The sequence below is a fragment of the Trachemys scripta genome, chromosome 21 (assembly GCF_013100865.1).
Source record: "Trachemys scripta elegans isolate TJP31775 chromosome 21, CAS_Tse_1.0, whole genome shotgun sequence".
NCBI classification, from domain to species: Eukaryota; Metazoa; Chordata; order Testudines; family Emydidae; genus Trachemys; species Trachemys scripta.
The window spans coordinates 6,214,101-6,240,114 of record NC_048318.1 but is presented as its reverse complement, the minus strand read 5'-3'; the positions used below and the strand labels follow the sequence as shown (position 1 = coordinate 6,240,114).

The 26,014-nt window shown below is 42.3% G+C and overlaps 1 protein-coding gene across 4 annotated transcripts in view; it reads left to right on the top strand.

Annotated features, from left to right (window-relative positions):
• Positions 1-1,288: 1,288 nt before the first annotated feature.
• The window catches only part of APLP2 (amyloid beta precursor like protein 2), a 69,684-nt gene continuing 44,958 nt past the window's right edge, over positions 1,289-26,014 (top strand). For all 4 annotated transcript variants that reach the window (XM_034754413.1, XM_034754412.1, XM_034754411.1 and 1 more), the window contains exon 1: positions 1,289-1,441. In XM_034754413.1, the coding sequence (XP_034610304.1) occupies positions 1,352-1,441 (90 nt within the window). In that variant the 5' untranslated portion in view covers positions 1,289-1,351. The remainder of the gene's footprint in view (positions 1,442-26,014) is intronic.

Genomic DNA, 26,014 nt, shown 5'->3' with positions numbered 1-26,014 from the left:
AATCTTAGTGCTTTCATTTTGTTTATACAGTACCTAACACGATGGAGCTCGGATTTGGAGTATGGCTTTACTGCAATCCTGTTACTATTACTATTCAATTTTTTTCTCTCAAAATCATGAAGAGCTGAATTCACCATACTGGGATTTGAATCTGTAATTGCAGAGCATAGCATTCCAAATCTGCAGTTAATATAAAACTGTATAGAGCAGGGATGGGTAATGGCAGTCTGGGGACCACAGCCAGATGATTTGGCCCATCAAAGTTTAGAAGATTTTAACCTTTGTTATTTTCATTTAGTAATCCCCTGCAAAAAAGGTTAGCGAAAGATTTATGTTTAAACTTTATTTTGATTTATTTAGGGGTTTTTTATATTTAAGAACACTTCAGTTTTTACACCGGTAGTTGTATGTTAACATGCTGTGTTGTAGCAAACACTTCTGAGTTATGCAACATGTTGTCTCTAAAAATAAATAACATGGTCTAAAAGGGTCTGAATGGATTTTGTGGCCCTCTACTTCCTTACAGGGGCATTGCAGTAATTCAGACCAATTGTTCCATTTTATGAAATTTACTAATTAATAAATAGATTGTGGGATTGCTGTTTGGTTCTTTTATTTGCAAACCAGCCCAGCTTCCTTCTGTCTCTTATAGAGAGAGGGGCTCTTTTTAATGCTTTTTGTTCTTCATTTTAAAAAACCCTAAGAAATCCAATCCAAAAACGTTGAAAACAGAAAACTAAGGTTGCAAAAGCATTCTGAGGCCAGAAAGGCTGCCCACCCAACCTTAACTCTGCCCCTCTGATGCTCTCTTTCATTGCATGGTCCCATGGTGGGTCTTAAGGTGGCAATTTCTTGCAGGGCTTAGGAAAGCGGCTGCTCACCAGACATTGGGCTTGGGCCTGGGAGTCAGAGATGAGTGGAGCCATTCTCCCACCCGCAGAATCCCCGCCCCCTTTCCAGCCCCAAGCCCAGCCCACACCTGGGTGGCAGTGCATGGTGGCAGGTGGTGGCGCTGGCAGCCTGGGGCCACTCCCCGTGATTGGCTGGCACTTGGGGGCGCGGGTGCTGCACGGATGCTCCCCTGTCGCCCTTGCTCTGATTGGCGGAGACTCGGAGTGATGGGCGTGGCTCCCTCCCTCACAGGGTCTTGCTCTGGTAGCGGCTGGAGCTGGGGCGCGGCCGTGTCGTCTGTACGTCGCTGTGATTGGCCAGAGCTGGGACAGGGGCGTGGTTTCGCGGCTCCGCGCTCTGTGATTGGCGTGGGCGTGGCTTTGTGAGGCGGCTCCCGCTGTCGCCGGGCTCGGGGCGTTAAGGCCGCAGAAGCTGCGGGGCGGCGGCGCAGACGGGCAGGATGGTGGCGAGCGGGGAGCTGGCGCTGCTGCTGCTGATCCCGTTGCTGGCGCTCACCGGCCCCGCGGCCACGCTGGCCGGTTACATCGAGGTAAGGGCCGCAGGGAGCGGTGGGGGTTTCTGCGTGGCTGGGCCGGGGGGGCTCCCGCCGCAGAGCCCCCTCCCGCCTTGGCGCAGTGGCGGCGCCCGGCCTCCGCGGAGCCGCCGCAGAGGCCGCGTGAAAGGCACCGAGGGCGGGGTGGGAAGGGGGAATCACCAGCCCCCCGGTCTGGCCCCCTCAGGTTATCTGTTCTGACCCCACTTTCCCACCGGGGGGGCCATTTCCGAGGGGGGTGGAGGAGAGACCCCCACTTTCCCACCGGGGGGGGTCCCTCGGGGTGGGGAGAGCCTTCCTCTCTGGGATCAAACAGTGTCACTCGCTTTGCAGCCTATTTTCCCTCTTGATTCAGGCTCTAGAGCTTTGGGTGACTTTGCCCGCACCCCACCCACCAATGCCTAGCTCGGGGATAACAAAGGGTAAAACGGGACTGGAAAAGGAAGTTACCCCATCGCCCTCTTGGTGATTAAAGTCCTCTGGGGGCGGGGGGTGTCGGGGTGTAGCTGGTGTCACGTTCTTCACATATAGGAGCTGAACTTGAAACGGCAAGTCTCGCAGCCTGATTTGTTTCTGATAATTTTGTTCGCCTGGATTGTGTTACCTTTGTAATGCCTTAGTGTCTTGGGCCATAGCATGGAAACGCTGGCATACCAGCGGGCATGTTTGGCTTGTGTTTGCCCATTTGTTATAGCTGTCCAGTATCAACTGGGTATAATTGCTTTCCTAATTCAGTGGTCTGCAAATTGAGCTTAAGGAAAAGGTGTCATCAGTGTCCTTATGTTGCTTACATGTACCAAAAGAATCTAATGCTATCCAAGGGCAGCACTTTTGTAACAGAAAGCGATGAAATATTCATTGGCCAGCAGATCTAGGTAGGAGATGGTTCAGGAAAGGTGGTATCAGTTCTGTAGAAAGAGGACATTTCGCCATCTTAACATGTTGTTTCTAAAGCAGCAACAGCAATTTCTGATCTGAAAGGATAAGTGTAGCGGAATTTCCTTTTGCCTGTGAAGACAATTTAGGATTCCTGGAATATATAAAGCGTGTTTTTTTTGTTTTGTTTTGTTTTTTTCCCTGCGTCGGAAGAACTGATGCAGTGGTCTTGAGTTGGACAGGTTTATGCAAATCTGTCCTGGGATAGGAGGAAACAAATTCTTATTTTCATTTTGTGTCAACAATAATGCTGCAGCATTAGGCTGGGAATGTCTTTTCCTGTCTAGTTTCAGATTTCAGGGTTAACTAGCTGAATCCCTCTGTGCTACCTTTTTCGTCTAACACCCCCCCCCCCCCCCCCCCCCACTGACCTCTGCATTCTTGGCAGGGTAACAAGAAATGTGAGTTTCTCAGATTCGTCTAGAAGCTTAGGCTATTAGAGGGCAACTTCATAGGGAAAAGCCTCAGTTAAATGCATCCATTTGGCCAAGGCTTCATTATCCTCTTAATAGATTCTGAATAAATCTTCAATTTTAAAATATCCATTGTATTGTCTTTCAGATTAAAGCTTTATCCAAGTGCAGTGGGTTTGCATCTGATGACTAGGAAATATTTAAATGTCTTTTTTCCCCAAATTGGGAATAATAAAATAAAATAAAAAAAAGTGTTAAGGCTCCCTTCCTTGAAGTCCTTAAACAACAAACTTCTCTAAGCTAACTAGTTACAGGACATGGCAGATAGGAAGATCTCACGGTAGTTTAGGACTCCATTTTCAACATAATCTGTCTACCAGGGTGAACTCTCACAATAAGTAGTTAAGCACATGCTGATCATCCAATACAAAGGTTCTAATTTCATAATACATACATTAAATTGCTACATCTATCTTGCATTGATAGTGTTTTAGAGCGGGACAGACATGTTGTGGATATTTATGAATGGCCTGATTTGACACCTTAGTTTTCTGTAAGACTGTAGCAGCTTTGATTAAGCAGAACGGCTACAGCAGCACTGAACTAAAATCTGAAGCCCGAGATTTGTCATTACCAACTAGCAAGAACATTTCTTTAAATGTTCCTCATAGATCTTCTGTTGAACTAATATAGTCAGTGATTCCCCCCCCCCCTTCCTGTGCAACTATCACTTAGAGAATGGCATTTCACCTGTTTGTTTTGCATGTGTTATGGTTCTCTGTCAAAAATTACTACAGGTCTGATGTATCCTGGTGGTAAGCTGATGACAGGACATGATCCTGAAAAATCTGCCTTGGTGGTGTTTTGCCAGGGAGATAACTAAGGCTGGGCCTGAGGAATTCTAGCTAAAGCCCAGATCAGATTACTTGGCACTGACCTGCCAGTGAAGAGCCTTTAGTATTTCTCTGAGATAGTTGGATTAATCTCCTGCACCTGTTAAAACCTCTGCCAACTTTGTAGGCCACTTCCTCTGTCATATCCTAGACAAGTTCAGCTGCTTATACACATCCCTTGTGAAAGATTTGCTTATGAGCTTGCACTACATGTGGGGCGTGCCAACTGCTTTGTTTGAAAGCAAAAATAGCTTTAATTTTATTTCAAGGCTTTGTTTACACTAGAAAAATTAGGACATGGGATTAGTGTGGTATGAAGGGTGGAGGCTGTAGCTTATGCGTATTTACCACTGTTGTTTAAACCTGCTCTCGGTAGGGTTAAACAACTCAGTTTGAATCCATTTGATACTCCAGCCTCTACTGTTGTGATTACCTGTGGAGAATTGCAGCTGTGAAATGTTAGTGTAGACAAGAATTAAAACTGTTGTGAGTTGAGTTCACCACCAGTTTACATTTTTATATTGTGTTCAGTGCTGTAGTATGGGTGCCAGGTTATTTCCTAGAATTTGCAGAATATCATGGTTTTGATAATTTTAAATCATACACTTGTTACTTGCAGTAGGAAAATGCATGACTGTGTGTGCTTTGCTTTGGCATGTTCCCATTAGGTGGATTGTCTATCACTTCAATATCTCAGATGCCTGTCTTAAGTATGTCCAGTAATCTGCAAACAACTTGTTTTTCCTTTCCTTATTTCAGTGTGTGTGTTTTGTTGGAAAATATCTGTACATGAAACTTCATATTGGACAGTGCATTCTGCAAAGACCTGTCATTGGTGACAGTCAGACTTTCTCCCCTGAGCCCTGTCATGTGTTGATGAAAGATGTAGTTTGGACAAGGTCCCTTCCAAATAAATTGGAATATGAACACACAGCAGAAGAGCTGGTCCATTGATTGTGGCAACTATCTAATGGTGGTGGTTTCTCTTGCATAGTGATGTGTGTTCAGATGACTTAAATTATTTGAACTTATGCTTCCTGCCTCTTGTTTGCGAAGTTGGCTAGGAGAGCTTCAAAAAGACACTGGATGTCAAGCTTAAAAATCATTGTAACTTAATCTTTATTCCAACTATCAACTCCTTCATTTCTATTCTCAAGCCCTTTAAAGACATTAAGTTTCTGCTTTATTCACTTGACCTTTTATGTAATTGAGTCTGAAGTAATACAAACGTAACAAGATTTTAAAAATGAGATTTATTTTTTAATGGCCTTTTTATATAGCTATTGTGAATGCTTATCTATGGGCCATGCCAATCTTGAACAACAACTAGGGTTTTGGGTGAGGTATAAACCAGATCACCTTGAGGCATAATTGTTTAGTCAATGTCATTATTTTTTTGGTACACTTGGGCATTTTCAAATATAGATGTCTTGTACCATTGCTGCCAGCCTCTGTGACTTGTTCTTTTGACTCAGCAGATGACCACTTGGGGAAATGACCACTCCCACATTACAGTTCCAAGAAATCAGTTCTGTAAAATTTCAGTTCCCAAAATTTAATAGCCACATTGTTAGAACTGGAAGCAAGCTAGCTTCGTAGTTAAGTTTCATGCTGCATTTTATCACAGTCTCCATATGTAAACAAGATGAGCATATCTAAAGACTTTCCCAAGTCTTAGAGGTAAGGTCCCTCTGATATGTATTTAGATGTAAGGAAGAAAGATAAATAGAAAACATGCATAAGGTAGTGCCGGGAGGTGCTGCTGTTCTTATTGCAAGTTATAATGCTGGAGAGAGGTAAACCCCATTATTTGGAGAATGTTGTCAGCTTTCCTGGAATTTAAGGTGTAGAGGTTGCTTGCCTGTAGTTGTTTTGAAACATTATTTCCTGTTTGTGTAAAAAGGAAAAAAAAATTTAATCATTGTCTTCACACATTTGATGTGTAATCTTGTAGGACATGGATTTATTCACTTTTTAAAAATACATATTGTAATAGTAATGCTTAATTCCTTACCCCTAAACATAGAAGTAATAGGGCCAAAGCATCTATTGCTGTATATTGCCCTTTTGTCCCCCTCAACACCCAGTAGTCCAAGGAAAGTTTAGTATCTTAATCTTTTACTCTTGTAAACCTGTCTAATGTAATCTATAGGCAGAGTTCTGTGTAAGGTTTATGGGCTAAGTATCTTACAGGCACAACTTATTTTGCCTGCAGCATTTTCAACAAATGTTTTATTAAAGGTTCAGACTTTGATCCTAGATTCATGTAACTTGCAAATGCAAAATGAGCAGAACACTTTGCAGTTTCACATCAATTATACAAAAACTGAGCCATTAACTCTAATGCTAGATTGCAACACTTTAAACTAACCTCATCACTAACTACTAAACACTCTGAACACTAAAGTCGTCTTTGGCCTGTTTGCCTTCAGACTTCATTTGTGAGGGAAAACTCACTTTTACGAAAGATTTTAATTAATACTCTCGAGAAGAAAGCATGTCATTTAATCTACAATGATATATGGCTCATAGTTGGGATGCTTCAGACACCTGTAGAGTTCTATACATTATTCTGGTAGTTTCACACCTAGTTCTGTAGCTGAAGGATCCTGAGTTGTTTCTTCCTGAAATACATGTTGTTGTTGAATTTCCGTGTATGTATGTGATCACTCATTTATCAGCCAGTAGTGACAAATTGATTGTAGGCAAAGCATGAATGTTATAATTGGATTATCTTGGAGGGATACTGTCAACTTGATATCTACTTGTGGGGTAGCCATGTTAGTCTCTCTCCCAGGATACGAGAGGGACAGGGTGGGTGAGGTAATATCTTTTCTTGGACCAACTTCTGTTGTTGGGGGGAGGAGGAGGGAGAGACAAGCTTTTGAGCTTACACTGAGCTTGTCTTCAGGAGAAGAAGAGCTCAGTGTAATCTTGAAAGTTTTTTTGGGGGGTTGTCTCCCCCCCTGCTCTCTCCCCCCAGAGTCTCCCTGTTAATTGTCTTGATTTTTGCAGTCAGGTTTCTTTTCAAAAAGAATTTCCCCATTGCTATGAAAGTCCCAGTTAGTCAGGGAAAATAGCTAAAAGTAAAAATCATGAAGTAAAACTGAAAATGAGAAATAATTATTTTCACTGACAGTGATTGTTATCAAATAGTAAGGGGGGGAAGACGCAAGAAGGTGTCCATTCCAAGTGTCCCTTTAATAATGGACTAAAGGGGGCTTGTAGTGGGACGGACACTTGCAGTTCTTCCTACAGTGCAAGGGACCTGAATGTTCTTCATTGAGTTAGGGCTTGTCTAAACTAGGATATAAGGGGTGTTTTAAAAAGAGATTTGTACTTTCTCACAAAGGTAGAGGTGAACTCCAAATAAAATGTCTTAATGGACTTTAACCCTAACAAATTTTAAAAATACTTTTTATGACTAACCAAGCTGTTAGAGGTAGAAAAGATTTTAAGCTCAGTCAATCTCTCCTTGGTTTGTTTTCTAGTGGGATATCTACTGTGCCTCTGTCTTAAGTGAAAGGGTTTTCATTACTTCCAAGAGAATCTGGATCTGTCAGACAGTTTTCTGGTATTCTACCCTTTTTTTAAATTTCAGTTGATCGCACATTGCCACTCCTACGAGCTTTAAAAATATCATTTAATTTACTGCTCCATGCAAGTATAACATGTAACATGAAACCTAAGTGCTTGATACCCTCTAAACATTTAAGTTTGTAAATATCGTTACTTATGCAGTAAGTGTTTGTGTGTAGGATCAGGCCCTAAACGACTAATTCCTGTTGTGAGACTTAAGTAGTGTCTGCCATGGGACTGCATAGTAGGCTATTTTCCTACTGAATGAATATGGTTTATATACCTAACTATTCAAGTGCTTCAGCTGTAGTCCAACCTCACACAGGTACACTGTGAAAATCTTTTTTTCAAAAGAAACTAGGCTGAAGTCATTTTAACTTCATTGTCTAGCTTCCTGTAGCTGCTACAAAATGGCAGCTTAGCTAGTTGAGCTAATGTTTGAGTTCAAAGAACTCAGACCTTCAGAATTGCATTCCAAAAGGAAGTGTTAAGTTTTGACTTTAGCTGGGTGACCAAAATACTAATGGTTCTACAAATGAAGCTAAATTAACTTTGGTAGCGGCAAAAAATACTCTAGAGTAGAGGGTTTTATGTAATCGGGTATCAACCTGATCAGAAACTTGTGCAATTAAGCTGTTTAACAGCACTTCATTTTCAGGCATTACAGTGGACCTTTTAGATCTGTTTAGTTGGAGAAAAAAATAAACACCCATTTGGAGAGGCGGACCTGTATATGCTTTCTGTGTAAAAAGGCATAGTTGCACCATTTGCCAGTCAAGAGCACATTTACTTGCAATCAATTTTCATGCTGTTATCAGTGGTAAAATATTTTTATTTAAGCTAAAGTAACTCAAACAGGAGTTCTCTCTTCCTTTTGGTTTACTCATCTGTATGCTGCTTGTTTATACTTGGGTTCAAAAGTTAAAATGTTATGAAATACAGCACCTGAACACTGGGGCAACATACTTCCCTTTTCATCTCTGGTGATTAATACAGGAAATCCAACAGCATTGTGCGACTCTAACTTACTTGCCTTGAGGAAGGCAAGTGACCTTGCAACTTCTCTTGTAGTTGAACCTACTCCTACATGTTGCCTGTAAGACAGAAGCCGAGCATAGTACCTAAAGGTGAATTTCTTTTGCCCATCCCAGGAGTGAGATCAGATAATACAATATATGGAGATATACCTATCTCATAGAATTGGAAGGGACCTTGAAAGGTCATCAAGTCCAGTCCCCTGCCTTCACTAGCAGGACCAGGTTTTTTTGCTACAGATCCCTAAATGGCCCCCTCAAGGATTGAGTTTACAACCCTGGGTTTAGCAGGCCAATGCTCAAAGCACTGAACTATCCCTCCCTCATCTCTGCTGGCAAAGTAGCAAAAATAGACTACTTAGAACTTTTTTTATTCAGCTACCAGGAACTGGTTGTGTTGACTACAAGTATAACTGCCTTACAGTTTGAATACAAATTTTCCTTAAAATCCTCTTCTATTAGAAGTCAGAAAGTTTTGAAATAACATCTTTTGGGTGGCAGCATGAAAAAAGAAATATTCACAGTTGTAGTCTTAGATTTTGCAGCAGTCTCCAAAACTAACATATAGATGAAAAATGAAAGCAAAGTAAGCCTGTTTGAACAACTAGTAAAACTTGCAAAGGTTCAAAGACTGGATAGGAAATTATCTACAAACTGCTACTACAGCATGTTAGTCATTCAGTGTTAAACAAGTGATGTGATAAGATTTTTGTTAGCTCATGGAGGGCAGGTCTGGAGTAGATAACTGTGCAGTAGATGAACTGAGCATAAAACAGGAGAAGTGTACAAAATATTTGGTAACTCTGCATTTCATAACTTGTGGTCAGATGGTCTCTTCCTTGTTTGGTTCTAGATTGAAAAGTGATTGTCGAAAGGCAGTTCAATACAACTCCCTGCCCCGTGTATTAATGACTGGAAATAAGGGATTGAAAAAATAATCTGATTAAATAAAATGCAATGCCACAGTAGCAATAAAAAATAGGAGGGGGGCGGGGAGTGTTTGAAGAAATCAGTTTCCTCGATCATAAAAGTGCTTTTTTCTTATGAATAAAGCTACATTTATATCATGGAAGTCACAGAATGTGTGTCTTTCTCTTTGGGTGAAATGATCACCCCACAGCTTCCAGCTGCAGTGGGCGGAGGGGGAACTATGGAGCCACAGCAGCGGATGTCACAGACAGGTCATGGCTTCTGTGAATTTTTGTTTATTGCCCCTGACCTGTCCATGACTTTTTTACTAAAAAACTGACACAATCTTAGCCTTACCAGTGAATAAGTGGACACTTATGAGACACCTTCACTTTCTGAGTTTTCATTTTATAGTCTGCTACAAACTAACTTATTCCTGCTGACCTCTGGGATTCTGGTAGATCCTTGCTGACAGGAGCTTTAGGATTCGTCTGTGCCCAGTTACAATGCTAAGGGCATGTCTGCACTGGCAGAGTTACAGTGCCTGCAGTTATAGTGCCACTCGGAGCGCTGAAGGGAAACGACTGTTGTGTGTTCACACTGTCAGCTGCCTGCAGGTTAGCATGTTCCCACTTGCAGCAGTATTCAGAGCGGTGCACTCTGAGCAGCTATCCCACAGATCATCTCTTCCTCTTCTGCCCCTAAGAGTTATGGGAAGGCGGAGGGGGCCACGGGGCATCCTGGGTCCTGTCTCAATGCCCCATGATGCATTGCTTCACATCCCAGCAGTTCCTGTGCTTCCATCCACATTTGGTGCTATTTTTCAACAGTTTGTGTACTGTATGCTCTGCTCTGCCTCTTTGGTCTGCAGGAATGGATCCTGCACTGTTGACCAATATGCTGCTAGCTCTGTTGCTAGTGGCAGTGGAGTTATTCCTTAAACTACAAAGGCAAGAGCAGTTCAACGTTGATCTTGCCACACATAGTAGCTATGACCGGAGATTGCTTGTGGCATTCACGGAGGTGCTGACCACTGTGGAACGCTGCTTTGGGGCTCGGGAAACAAGCACTGAGTGATGCCTGTCTGGGATGACGAGCAGTGACTGCAAAACTTCTGGATGAGGAAAGCCATGAGCTCAACCCAGCCCTGTGGCGCAAGGACACGAGAATCAAAGCTGCTGCGCCATTGGCGAAGCGCGTGGTGATTACACTGTGGAAGCTGGCAACTCCAGACTGCTACCAATCTGTCGCTAACCAGTTGGAGTTGACCATTGGACTTGAGTAGATGGAAGCGTGCAGGGCCATTAATCGCATCCTGCTCCAAAAGACTGTGACTCTGGGCAATGTGCATGACATTGTGGATGGCTCTGCACAAATGAGCTTCCCTAACTGGAGAGGGGCGATAGATGGCACACACATTCCAATTCTGGCACCAGACCACCTAGCCACTGAGTACGTTAATTGGCAGGGGTATTTCTGTATGGTTCTCAGGCCGGTCCGGAAAGGTGCATGACACATGCATCTTTCTGAACACTGGCCTGTTCAAGAAGCTGCAAGCAGGGACTTTCTTCCCAGAAGATCACAGTAGGGGAAGTCAAAATGCCCATTGTGATACTGGGGGAACCCTCCCTACTCCTTAATGCCGTGGCTTATGAAGCCATACACTGGGCACCTTGAGAGCAGCAAGTGCAGAATGAGTTGTGTGCTTTTGGCCGTTTAAAAGGTCTGCTGGCGCTGCCTATAAGGGAGGCTGGACTTGGCCAATGACGATATTTCTATACTCATAGCTGCATGCTGTATGCTCCATAGTATTTGTGAAGGGAAGGATGAAAGCTGCTCGGTTTGCAGTGCTAGTAGCGCCTGGAGCGTGTCCACTTGACGCTCTATAACGTTTAAGAGCCGCTCCGTGGCTTCATTCTGGCATGTCGTGTTCTCCTTTCGGTCCCTCTTCTCGCTGTCCTGCCACTCCTTCAATTGTTTTTCGGCCGTGGAGCACAGCATGCATGACATGACGTGGAAAGTCCTCCTTAGTTCTTCGTGGCCACTTTCTAATTCTGCGCAGCCGTTCAGCCGGCGATAACAAAGAGGGAGGCTGGGCTCCCAAGGTCACCTCTGCAACATTTTACAGAAGCAGTGTTGTTTGCAACAGAGAGATCACTGATTCAGCGCTTTTAAAACACAGCCACTACTCACATACCACAAGATGGCCAGTTGCTTGCAAATAGACTTATGGCTCATGTGCGCTTGCCTAGGGTCAGCCAGTTAGTGACACCTCACTGGCCTGTAGCTTAGGCAGGATAGGGGAAGGGGGACAGCTGTACAAGGAAGTTTTTTATACCAAACCTCTGATTAAGTCAGAATATCTCTATTCCCCCTCTCTCTCCCCCTCCCACCAAAAAAAGTGACCACTTCTATTTCTGACTTACTGATTGGGCTTACCTTTTCCTTCAGTTACTGTATTGCACAATAGAGCAAGATCTGATACTCAAGAAGTTACTTACTGAGCACATTAATACCTACATAGCTACTACATTGCTGATATTTAACTTGATACTTTATCACAAGTATAGCTAAGGCATGAAACCTATAAAACCGTGTTCTGTAACAGTTTTCGCTACACCATTCAGAAAATACTTACTGTCACATTGAGGTGAGTTAGAGGTAAAACATTTTTCAGGATCTGCCCTACATTAAATTCTGAGCCTTGATGCCTAAATAAAAAAGCCAGATTTGTGCATTTTAAAATAATCTTTAGCCTCTTCCTTATATTCTCTTGCATTATTTTTTAGATCCAGCTCCCTGCCAACAGCTTTGTCCCATTTCTGTTTCAGCTCTCTAGTGGATGAATCCCACTAATTGTCACTGCATAGTGTGAAGTGACAGCAGCAAAAAGAGAAACCTTGACGATACCATCTGTTACAATAAACATTATGCATTCATCTGAGATTTCAAGCAGATTTGAATTGCATATTTTGCAACAGTAGCTAGTCTCTGCTTTGATGTATGGCTGCATCTAGGAAAGCCCTTAATCACCAAATTGTGTTTTGGTTTTGGACTCTGCATGCTTTGTTGCCAGATCTGAATTAAAGAATAAGCTTTTTATCTGGATTTATTAGCACCAATGTGAATGGGAAAAGATCACTTTAGGAATACTTTCTTGGCAAATGAATCTGCACAAATTAATGTAACTGACTATAACTGGAGGTTGGTTGCAAGCTGGTTACTAGTGTTAGCAGTCAGTCTTTCAGTAATTGTGGCCTGAAATAGAAGGGCAGATTAAAATATTCCATTCAAAAGATTAAATGCAAAATGTTGATATAAACCTGCAGTTTGAGCACCTGGTGAACATATCGGCACTTGAACATGAGGTTTTCTTTGCATAATTTATCAATTCCTGCTAAAGAAATTGAATTTGATGTCTGGTTCCTCATTCGCAGCAAGATCACATATACGTTGGGAAACTGAAGAGCATGAAACCATGTCAGGATCTAAATTAAGCACATTAGCTCATGCAACAAACTCAGCCAAAAAATAAGATCTTGAATGTGGGGTTTGGCAAGTCTTTTCCCACACGTGCTTACCTATATGTTGCTTTCTTCCAGTAGAAGGGAAATGGGAAGGTGCTGCATTGAGGATGCGATTAATAAAAGAATTGGCTCTGGAATGGAGCAAGCTGCTGTTGACACCCTCCCCCCCCCCATGTAAATAATAACCGGAATAATTAAGGGCCATCTCAGTCTGCACTGGCTGCTAACAAGCTGCATTTTGTGTCAATAGTGGTGAGTAGAAAAGCATTCCATTGAGATTAGAGAGACTTCAGTTCTGTAGAAACTGATGGCTTTAAGCTTTTATTTAAAAGTAATGAGTTCCTAGCCCTTGTTATGAAGATGATCTCACATATGTCTTCCCAGTGCTGTCTTCCTGAGTCTGCAAATGGAGTTCTAGCCTCCAGTAATGGCACTGTCAACCGCTAGCATGTAGCGGAGGCTGTTATCTCAGGAGATGACCCATCACTGTGGAACCTGCTCCTGGAAGATATCCATGTCCCCAAGATCCTCATTGCCTTAAGAACAAAATGTGCAGCACTCTAGATGGATAGGGTAGCAAGAGGGACTAAGACTCTGGTCAATTTCATTATTTCAAATCTGAACCCCACAGGCATCAGCAAAACTGACCAAAATCACATCCATTTCACTTTACTACTGCTTGGGGGATACAGATGCTGTGAAAGAGAACTCAGAATGGATTTGAGGGGAAGGGCATAGAGTATCAAACTCCAATGTTGCAATGGAAGTAAGGCAAGTGGTAGTAAGAGGAAGCAATGAATGGTATGTGTGGATGACTGCTTCTCCTTTCCAGCAGCAAGAGGGATTTGGAGGAGGCCCTCTGCATGTATATCACCTCCTTGCCATAGCATATGACAGATGGGAGTGATCCAGCAACAGCACCCTGCTTGGAATTAGCAGCGGGGCTTCTTACCAGGGCATTGCCCCGGACAATGAGGGCCTCAACCTTTTGTGTTAATCTCTGTCTTAGTAGGTGTTCAGCTTTTCAAGCCCTGAAAGTTACGGGCATTGTGTTTGTACCTTGGTGGCTGTGTGGATGAATGACCCTCTCCTACTGCCAATCTGTACCTAGAGGTAAATTTATTCTAACCTTTTAGCTGCTGCTAGTGTGACTTGTCATCGCCCACCCCTTCCCCCACACACTGATCCCTGTTGCTTTGTTCAAATTGCGTCAATTCTTGCTCAGCACCAAAGCTAGTCGGTAGGTGACTCTTCTGTTTAGGGTGACAGCCACTTTCTGGGACACAGTCTACCAATAGCAAAGGCAGGAGATGGATGTGCTGTTGGAGCATAGTCCTGATGCAGTATAGCATCCTGTATGGCTCCAGCCCAGAGAGAGCCGTATCAGACCTTACAGAGTTCTGGCTTTCTAAATCTCAGCCTACAGTTTTCTTAGGGCCTCCAGTCCTTGGCTACGTGTTCTAGCGTTGATCAAGCTCTTCCATTATACATCGCTGATTGTACTCCATAGCTCAGAATATACTCAAGTCAATAAGTAATAATTTTACACTTGGATTCTCCTGAGCAGCCGCTATCTGCGATGCTTGGCTTCATTAGTGCTATTTTCTCATGTGCGTTAACTTTAGATTAGTTATGTCTTTACAAAGTTCCCTTAAACATCTGTCTTGTCTCAGAACATCTTTTTCTCAGGTTGAGAAACAGAATAGGCCCTGAGCAGCTCAAACCCTCCCCCATCCCCCCAAATACCTTCCATATGGCAGTTGCATCATGTTAATTCACTTTCTTATTTCAGATAAGTACAGGACATTACATTAATGCACATCCCACACAGCACAAACTGGTGTGTGTGTATATTGCTTGCAGTGTTTGTATAATTAACATCCAGGGCACTGGAATTCAGATTTGGGGAACATGATTTTCATTAGCAGAGAGAATACAAACAGAAACTAAATCACTTGCTTTAAAGAGAGACATTCTGAAAACACCCCTAAATCTTTGGCCCTTGGATTGCATCTATTTCAGTAAACAGAGGTAGTGGAAGACCAGTTGTTACAAAGCGACTTAATGGCTTTTACTTTTGGTAGGCCTGGTGTCCTGACTGCAGCTGGATTTTTCACCTTGCCTGTAATGTTGAGGGATCTCTTGCAGTTACACTCCCATTTAAAAAAAAGTGGCTTTATTTTATTCATGTCTTTCTGCTATTAGGTGCAATAGTAGACTTGTGATTATTAAATCTTACTTGATCACATAACAGTGAGCACATAGCTGGAGCTAACTGTATAGTCACTGTGACACAAGTTTAATGCATGTAGCTGTTTGTAGCTAAGGTTTGACCACCCATGGACTCTAGGCACTTGTGTAATCACTTTCATAGCTACAACTTGAACTTGTAGGTATTGATTTGCCTGTGGGCTGACTTCCTTCCTGAACTCCCCTTTCCTCCCGAACTCCTGAATTTGGGCCCTTGACTTTTGATGGGTGTCTAAAACTTATTTAGTGGGCTGGTAGCTCAGTGTTATAAGCACTTAGTGCTTTTACTGTATTGGAGTATTTCACGCTTTTTCAGAGGTTTGCCTTGTGACAGTTGCTTTGGAATGAGGTGAGGATTTCTGTGTGCTTTGGGAAAATATTTTTGTCATTAATAAGGTTAGAGTGACATCCCTCCAATAATGTGCCCCTCTCATTGCTGAATACATTCTTGTACGTGATGCAAAGAGGATAAAAATAGCATTTATTAAGACTCATTAAGAGGCAAATCACACAACATGGCATGCATGAAATAAGGAAATACCTAGAGACTGCACTACTACAGTATATTCAGTCTACTGGGAAATTTAAGTTAGAAAAATCTATGTATGTATAGAGCATCTTTCATCCTAAAGAATCCTAAATGACTTCAAAGCTACCCACACCACCGAAATACGATCAACTGATGCAGAGCACACCGCGCAACAGTTGTGGGAGGAAAAGCTCTTGTTCAGGGTCCATTGGGACCAACTCCTACTCTAAGCAGATATTTTGAAGTGGAGGGTTGTGTGCTGTGTGTGGACACTAAGGTCACCTCCAAAACACCTCAACAAAGTAAAAATGAGGGAAAGACGAAGGGCTGAATTGACCTGGCTATGACTTGGACTTGTGGTTCCAGACTGTAGGTATTGATCTTCAGGCTACTTGACCATTCCCTTTGGCTAGAGATCTTATTTTGACTACTTGAAGGAGCTTCCAGCCTCCCCACAAGTTGTGGGGATGGGGTATGGATAGGGAGCTGTATAACCTCAAAACTGCTAGCAATTCAGGATGTAGGAGACCTGGGTCAGAATTTTCTCTGGTTTAAAACCAAACAAAAAGCCTCCTACACATAAGGTAGCTGATTTTTATAGAAAGCTTGAGTGTACCGATAGTTCTGTTGGGTGAAACACTGGTATCTAGACTCCAGATCCTGTCTAGAATTGCACTGTATTTTAGCCTCTGAAGGACCCTGTTCTCTTCTGCCTATTAATTCAGCAGCTGTTACTTGATTAGTTTAAATTACTTTCCTCTCCATCTCCATGCTACTTTGTAATTTGATTCTCCTTTGTGTGGCGAGGTCAGCATGTTTACATGGTGATCTTAGGATAGTTGGGTATGGACTCAGTCTAACATCTGTTATGGATTTCTATAATCTTGGGTCCTCTGCTGAACATTCCCTGCCTCCAGTGCCGTATAGTGAAGTTCAGTCAAATGTAAATCTGTGTCCCTATTGAGCACATCAGTTTTGGGCCATGAATGGAACTACTCAAAAGTAGCTGAACTATGTCTATTAAGGGCCTTAAATATCGGGCATAGGACCTTGCTTTTGACCTGTTAAACAGAAGGCTATTGGAGCATGCAGGGCACCAGTGTGATGTGTTCTCCTATCTTGTGGGCTTCTGCATGTTCAGAGTGTGGATACATCTCAAGTGGCAGATCAGTTGCCCGTGAAAAGAATATTATGTTTCACAGGGCTAATCCACTGCAGTATTTCACTTGATTTCAGTGAGATTAATCCCTATGGTTGAGACGCATACACATTCATGAATGTGTCTGAAACATAAAAGGCCTCAGTGGACCATGTCTAGAGTCAGCTAATCAAAAAAGCCTACCCTGGGGCCATAATGGGAAATTGACTTATGCAATGTTTCCATGCTTGGACTTTGAAAAAAAATCTCTGAAATTGCTCACCGGTTTCCTACCCACAGGCTGAAATGACCTATAGAATCAATCTGCCCTCAAATCAGCACAGTATTGATGGGATTTGTGTGTTAAGTCAGCACTTCTGGTGTCATCTGGGTTTTTTAAATGCAAGGAAGTTAAAGCTTGTTCAGTTGTCTAGTACCCAGCTTGTTTTGCCGCTTCTTGATAAAGGCAAACTCGTTCAGATGCACACTTTTTACAAGTGCCCCAATTGTTTTCCCAGCAACCTCATGCCCACATTACCTCTAGCAAGAAGCATCTGAGCACCAGAAAAATCTACACCGGAAAACCACACCCAGTGTTTGCCTTTTTTAGGAGAAGATGATTCCACAAAACTCTCTCTGCAGCAGTTACCCACAAGCTTTTCATTCAAAACAGCGAATAAACTCCATAAGTCTCTTCATCTTTAGACTTGTGTTCCTGTGGCTTGCGGGCACTTGAGCCTTGTGTGCTCCCATAAGACCACGTTTAAAAGCAGCTAAGCAACTTCAAAAGAAAGTTCTATCTAGGGATCAAAGTTCTTTGGGGTTTAGATACTTTGGACCTGGTTCTAGAGGTCACTCTGGATTAACCTCAAACAATCTATTGCATACAGTCTTGGAAATTGCTCATGTTTGCATTACTTCACCCACTCTTTGCAAAAACTAGCTGACTTCCTGCTTTATGCTAAAAACTTCAGGCCAATAATGGTCAAACTCTAAAGCTTTAAGGGCTTTACGAAGCTTCGTTTATTAAAAGCCCTTTACCAAAGACTTAGACTATCAGCCATATACAGCTGAAGTAACTAACCACTTCCACCACCAACCTAGTATTAAACTACTATAAAACTTCAGCAGTTAAAGGGGGGGGGGAATCCTTCAAAGAAACTTCAAGGCAATTGTGCATCTGTACATATTGTTTTTCCTTCTTGAAACAAGAAGCTGAATGCAAGAGTTGATAACTGTTAGACAGCTCTTTGACAAAGATTAAAGGCAGTTCTCCCATTTAGTTTTGATTTCACTTGGCAATACCACAGTCCAACCTAGTTCAATAAACTCAAGAGCTATAAAACCCCAGTACATTTAAAAAGCAGATGTGCATGTACAAAGGGCAAAAGTAAAATTTACTTAGATCAGATTTACACGTCAGTCAGTAGTGCTGCAATAATTACGAGAGCACTTGCTAAACCCAGTGCAGCTAATTTGACTTTTTAGACCTAGTAAAACCAGTTAAGCTGGCTAGGATCCAATCCCCTTTACTATATGCTGTAAATTACTTAATTTTCTAATAGCATTAAACTGTTGTTCTAAAAGGAGCTGCAGATCTCTATTTAGAGAAACTATTCACCGCAATCAACAAAAATTTCAGAGGGCTGGTCTAACCCCAACATGGCATTTTAATAACTGAATAAAAACACTGACTAGTGTTTCAGAAGCAAGTTGTTGCTAAATTAGTCATGATTGCTTAGTGAAAGTTTGAGCAACCTAAAGCTGTTGTAAATTTCCTTTTCTCAACAAAAATGGAGAGGGTGGGAGAGACTTCAGTTATTGTGGTGTGTGACTAAATAATTTTGTCTTATCTGTTTACACTGGGGGGGGAGGAATCGATCTAAAATATGCAACTTCAGCTACATGAATAGCGTAGCTGAAGTCGAAGTATTTTGGATCAATTTACCTTGGGTCCTCATGGCGCGGGATCGGTGGCCGCGGCTCCCCTGTCGACTCCGCTACTGCCGCTCCCTCCAGTGGAGTTCTGGAGTAGATGGGGAGCACGTTCGGGGATCGATGTATCGCGTCTTAATGAGACGCGATATATCGATCCCTGATAAATCAGTCGCTACCTACCGATACAGCGGTTAGTCTGGACGTACCCTTAGTGACTAACTAGTAGGGCATTATGGTTTTTAGTTCTCTCTTCAATTAGTAGATCACTTGCTGTTTATATTACAGCAAGGCCAGAGGCTCCAAACTAGACATTGTATGTACACATGCAAAGATGAAATCCTTACCTCCAAGAGCTTACAGCCTGAGAACATAATGGTTTTAATTCTAGTTTAACTAGGTCTGAACACATGGTTTTTCACCAGCAAATGCCAGTCAACATACTAGACTGGATAGTTAAATACTGGAATAGATTACCAAGGGAGGTTGTGGAATTTCCCCATTATTGGGAACTTCTAAGAACAAGTTAGGCAAACATCTGTTAGCAATGGTATAGGTATACATGGTCCTGCCTCAGCGTGAGGGGCTGGACTAGCACACATTTTGAGGTTCCTTCCAGCCCTACATTACTGATTCTATACTAAACCTTTACAGAGTAATACTAGTTGGTAACCTGTGTCAAAAGAAGCCTTACTGTCACTTCTCTCCTCCCATGCTCCATGCACACACTTATTTGCCTTAAGAGGCACATTATTGTGCGGTAGGATTGTGACAGATGAAAGGCAGCCAATTGGATTTCACAGCTCTGGAAAAATGCTAATGAACACTTCCAAATTAGATGGAAATGTAAGTAACTTACACACACACACACACACACACACACTCACTCTCTCACACTCTGATGGGGAATAATCTGCCTTGAAGCTGTTTATTCACTGAAGTTAATGGATCTCCTCCTGCTGATCTTAGAATCATAGAATATCAGGGTTGGAAGAGATCTCAGGAGGTCATCTAGTCCAACCCCATGCTCAAAGCAGCACCACTCCCAGACAGATTTTTGCCCCAGATCCCTAAATGGCCCCCTCAAGGATTGAACTCACAACCCTGAGGTTTAGCAGGCCAATGCTCAAACCACTGAGCTATTCCTCCTCCTCAATTTAACTGGCACACAACTAAATAGTGTTTCTGTGCTGAATAACTTTTAAAGCACAAGGCAATTACAGTTCTTTGGGAATTTAGTTGTCCAGTGATGGGGAGGCAATATTGGCTACAAACACTGGACTATCTCCCAAGTGGCTCAAGAGACGGAGGGTCTTGAACACTTGTGCAAAACATATCTGCATCTTTCATATTGACATAGGACCGGCCAAGTAAAAGATGTCATTCTTACTGAGTGTTTAAAACGTGATTGCAGCTTAGCTCAGTGTTCAATTAGAAAGCAAGCCTTAGTTCAGCATTTGTCTACTCCCTCTCCTGAGCTTGGACAGGCGATTGAATCACACTATGCAAGTCAAACTGAAGCAGTGCATTTTTGCACCAAGATGAGATTTAGTAGATCTGTCTCCATTCAGGGGGAAAAGCAAACAGTCTTGTGACTTATACATTTCTAAGCACATCTGAAACAGCTCTAGTGGTAGTGCTTCACATTTGTGGGAACCTCTTGGTTTCACTCCTGTAGCCATCCATTTTCGTGTGGCAGAAGCATCATGTTTGTCTCTAGTGTCTGAGATACCACAGTGTCTCCTATTATAATAGCAGTAATGCTTATCTGATTAAGAGGAACGTATCCAGTCGATTGAGGATGGCAGAAATGACATTCCTTGAGCACCTTTGGGGGGGTCTCTGAGGGTGCAGAAGCATTTCAGAAACTGCTTTAAATCTGGGCTTGAAAATCTTACCAGACACCTAGAGGCTGATGCAAAGATGGAAGGGAACGGGCATACTGTCCAGGGGAAAGGCCCAGGTTAGAAGCCTGTCTGAGGGGAGGGAGGGAGGAAGTGCTTGGATTCCATTTCCGGTGCTGTACTTGGTCTCTGCTGATTATTTCTTTCACACTAAATTCTGGCTTCTAGACATCTGAAACATCAAACATTGCACCACTTTAGTTACTGGAAAGGATGACAAACATTGACCCTTCCAATTCTCCCACGCCATACTTCCTGAATACTTAAATAAGGAATGTTGGCCTTTCTGCTTCCCTGGCCTGTGGTTTCTGCTTGGTAGGAGAAGAATAAAATTTTTACTCCCCATCCCCATAAGACCATCTTCAACCTTGAATCCTCCTCCCTTGCTCATAGGTCTTCTGAATGACAGTGGAGGGAGATCATGTGCCTGCTTCACTGCTGCCTAGTGTGTTCAAAATAGCTGTTTTTGCTCTGTTGCAGATTGCCAAAACTTTGAGCAGCAACAAAGGCACTGGAGTTGTCTGAGGATTTGGGAAGGCAGCACTGAGTAGGTTGCTACGGTGACATTACAAATATGAACCTAAGTGTTAGGGACCTTTTTTATTGAAAGACTAGTTTTGAATGAAGCTGCTGGCCCCAGATCCTCAACTTACAAGGGAAAGTCTCTCCTGATTTGTTACTGGAATAGGTCAAGTGAGTTTCCCCCCAAGCCCTGTGTTTCACAATGAGAAATAAAAATCTTGCTGTGGCTTAGTAAATTCAGGCATGAATCATTTATTATGGCAACCTAGAAATAGCAGATGCATGCATTTCTAAAGCACTTATCACCATAGCATCTACTCAAGGTGCCTGAAGTCAAAGGGTTTTCGGTGTAAACAGCAACATGAGGTGCTGTCTAAAATGACAGTTTACATCAAGATTATTACACTGGCTGGAATAAATAGCAGGGGTGGGATTCTGCATTTAGATTTCATTCTAATTAGCGCCATCTCCAAACTCGGTAGAGAATAAGAGCTATAAAAGACGATCACTCTCGGAGACATCTACCAGCTGCTGGCTATTTTCATAGGCCTGTAATTTATACAATTAACCTATGCTTTTAATAGCATTTTAAAGATTGCAGTATAAATGCAGCAGCAGTTTGGAGACGAGAAGACAGCCTTGCTTTTCAATCCTTTTTGGTAACATGTTTAATTTTAGTTTGGATCAAGCACACGCTTGGCAGAGCCTAAGGGCTGGGAGCAAAGAATCGAGTATCCCTGTTCTTAACCAATGGGCCGTTCTACATTCAGGAGAATCATTAACATAGTATGAAAAGCTGATGCTTTAAAAACCTATTACTGCCTGTTTTGATATCTTGACGTTCTGATACTTTAGGTTTGGGTATTTCAAGGGGTTTTCACTTCTAAAGGAATTGAATGTTTATTGCAATGATTAGCTTGTTTAAAAACCTGTCTAAGAAAGTTGACAATTTTGGGAGAGGGTTTGGAAGCAACATGACCTGGAAGCAACGTTCTAATATACTGAGGCATCTCTGCACACTGGAGGAAAATTGATGCTTCACCTGGCCTTCCATCTTAAACTAGTTGCAGAACTTCAGGATGTCAAATGCATATTGACAAGTTCTGAAACAGTTGTAGTGTGCACACAGCTATCCAGCCTAAGTACCGAATAAGTTCTTCATGGGAGGTTAGTTTGAACTTCCAAATGGTTGGAATCGGTGTGCTGAACGGGATCCTACCGTCCTTCCTCTCTCAACCTCTGTCTTGCTGCTTGGAAGAAGGTACAGAACACACCCTAAAAAGCTCTTCAGTTTCATGCTTGCCTTCTTTAAATCTTTGTAGAGGAAAAAACTTGTCTGCGGCCCCACCCAACCCACAATACTTGAACTGATAAGACATGTGGCTAAACTGAGTAACCACAAGTTCATACACTGGTAAACCCCGTCCTTCCAGCCACTCCGCTTTCTGTCATATATATCCCCTCACTTGTCTGTAAAGACAATCATTTAGACTTTTAGCATTTTGAAGTATGGACCTGTTACTTTGTGTTTTCTGTAAAGCACCTACCATGCTCATTAGCTCTCTAAAATAAACAGTATTTTGGACTGACTGTTCAGAGGGGCAGTCATTACGTTAGAATTGGTAAAACAATATCCCCTTTCAGTCTTACGAGATGACTTGAACAAATCTGTATGTTACCAAAGTCTCTTGTTGGTTTATATTGATATCCCAGTTACATTTACTAGTAAAAGGTGTGAAGACTCTCACCCAAATACTTTTTGAGGTTTGTATTGGTGTGTGGGGTTTTGGGGCATAGTTTTGCTTTGGAATAAGATTTATATATTGTTTATTTTATCTGTTTCTGAGGTGGTAGAGAGCTCTCATTTTAGAACTGGGAGGGTAAGTATGCACCAGTAAAGACATTCACATGCAGCCTTATCTAGCAGAGACATTTTAAGCTAGTGAATATCACTTAATCCGTAAAAGAGCTTCAGCAGGTGGTTTAGCAGCCACTAATGCTATTCCCAGAGTTGTGCTGATATTAGCGAAGCCTGTACACTAAGGAAATCGTAAGTCATGTTAACTTTCAGCTTGGTTAGTAATGGAAAAGCAAATGGCTTCACCTTTCCGAAGCTGCTTTACTCCAGAACACACTTGCTAAATGTAATAAGATGGCATTAAGTCGGTTGTGCACCCCAGACCTTCTAGATTTCATGGGGCATCTGTCATCACTGAGTAAGATGGGTGTCCAGGGATCTAAAACTGCTCTAGATCACTTTCCTTTTCAAGATAAGGTATACATAAAGTGATGGTTAAGATAATTCTATGATGTCCATCTTCTTCTGTAGTGTGTTACAGAAGAAAAGGGATACTGCTAAAAGGTTTGAGCATCCCCTGCCCTTTTCTCGGAGTAGTCTCTGATTTCTGCTTTAATAGGGCTTTGGTTTATAAAATAAATGTAATCTATTTTCTTAAGTAAGTGCACAGTTCAGAATAAGACATCGTTGGCTTCTCTGGATCAGAGAATTCCCGTGGGAAAGCAATAATTATCCTTACTGTACAAGATAGACTAATTACACAGATTGGTGAAATGAGGGGCTGGGAACTAATCCAGGCTGAGCCATTGGTTGTGACCTTGGGCAGGTCACTTGAATTTTTACTGTAGTTCAGCAGTAAAGTAGGTCCTCTTTATGTACATGCTGCATCTAACTTACCTTTCCTGTAGGTAAAAAGCACTTCAACAGAACAAGCCAGTAAGGTTATTTAAAAAGGGAGATTGTTCACTACTTGCTTGTATTGTGGCAATACAATATGAAGAGAACTTCAGCAGTTGTGAGTGAGAAAATTGGTGGCTTTCAGTAAGTTGCATAGGATCTCCCAGGGTTGGAATAGTGTTTGCTACCTCTCCACACAGCACTCTTCTCACACTGTGTCCTTTAGGGTAGATCTGATGTAATCTTCAGTGTCCTCCTGGTTACCCTTCAGCTCTGAAAGCCTGCAATATTTGCCACTGACTCTAGTTAGACAGCAGTTCTGAGTTGGGCAATATTTGTTCAGGGAATGTTCCAGTTCAGTTGATCTGGACTCGGCCTCTCTAGGGGAATTGTAGAGGATGCTGAAGGAACTTTGTTATGCAACCTTCAGCATGCAGTGAAGGCGATGCTGAACCATGGTGTGGCTCAGTCGCCACTGGCTGAGGCTAATTTACTCTGTTTACAGTACCAATTTGCCTATCTGCGCTTTGCAGTTCCAGAGTGCAAATGTCTGATGGGCAGATGATCTGCCCAATGACTCATGAATGCTTAGTTTATGGAGCATAATAAACTAGAGTAGGTGGGGAAAGAGTTTTCCGCAGCCTCCAATTAACACACTCTCAAGAGTGAAAGGTCATAGGCTAACAAATCTCTGCCTCTCTAGAAAGGCAAAGCAGGATGCAGAACCAGCAAAGAATGTACCAAGTCCTGAGGACTCCTCATATATTATGCACTGTATCTGCAGCATATGAAAATATAGTGTTTGAAGACACTAACACTTTATATCAAGCCTGTATATTGATAACAAAGCTGAGAGGGAATTTTAGTTTCGGCTGCAGTTCCTGCATTCAGTTCCAGTTAGCTGTTTGTACTGTATTCCCCATCACAAAAGCAGGTGAAAATCTCTACCTCTTCCAGCAAGTTAAAGTAAGCCAAAGACTACTTTGCTGCCATCTAAATTCACAAGCAAACACAGTCCAGTATTATCAGCTCACACCAGATCTGCCTGCGGACAGTAATTCTTCCTGTCTTGGACCCCTGCCCATGTGCATTATTGTAATTATCAGCAATTTAAAAAAAAAATAAAGCAATAAAGCTAGGATGAGCTGCTAGTCTGTAGATTTACTGCCTGCTGCGTCAGGCATTAGTCTTCCTTGGTTCCAGCCACGAAGCCTGCTAAATAAAGGCCGGAAGAGCAGCTTGGAAAAACAAAGCACGAAACACAATTTGAAGCACAAAACAAGTTCTCTGTTAACATGAAGTTATAAATCCCACTAAAATTGGTGAATTTCAAGCATTCTATTCACACAGTCAAGTATAAAATCCCTCTGCTTTCTACAACTTTCCCATTAAAATGTTGGCTTCCTGAATGCTAGCCTGCCCTAAACCATCATTTCACAGGCGACGTTAAATGCAATTGCATTTTACAGCCATGTGAACGCTTGAAGGCTCTTCTGGACCCTGCTGTATACTTTGTGCCCTGGAAGGGTTCAATCCTACATCATGAACCCAGGGGTTCTGTTTTTTCCCTAAAAGCTTCCGATTAAAGCCTCAGATTGGACTGAAACAGTTGAAGCTGTACCCAGTAGAGGCATCTGTCCAGTTTTTGTGTTTAATCTCATCAAGGACCAGCCTCCTCTGGAGATCAGGGAACCACGTGCACTCCAGCCATATGGGTGGCAGAAACATGCCACTTGTAACTGTGTGCCAAAAAACAGATTAATCCATGTACAAACAGCTGATATGTTGGTACTACCAAGGAAGGGGGTAAAATATTTGGTATAAAAAGAGATGAATACATGAGCTTTAAAGATGTCTTTCTTAGCCCCCTCTCCCCCCCCAAAAAAACCTTTCAATTCTGCTAAGCAGTGAATTTCATCTTTGCTTCAAAGGAACTGCTAGTATTCCCCAGTGGATTTAAATGAGTTCGTCTTGTATCCTCCCAATACATGGATATTGCATCACCAGAGGAAGGGCTGCAGTTGTGACAACTCCCTTGTTGGACTCCAGACTAGAATAGAAAATACATTTATAGTTTGGTTTGTTTGTGGGATTTGTGGCTTACTTAATATAGGGTAACTTGTATTTTGATGGAATAGAGTCAAAGATGTTAACATAACCCAGTCACTGTCCAACGTTAGTTTTAAACAAGGTTTGGGGTGTTGTCATACTGCCAAGAAAGATTGTGAGCCAATCTCCAGGCAGACTGTCAGAAAACAAGGTCAGACACCCCAAACTGGTGGTATATTGTATTATATTTCACCAAG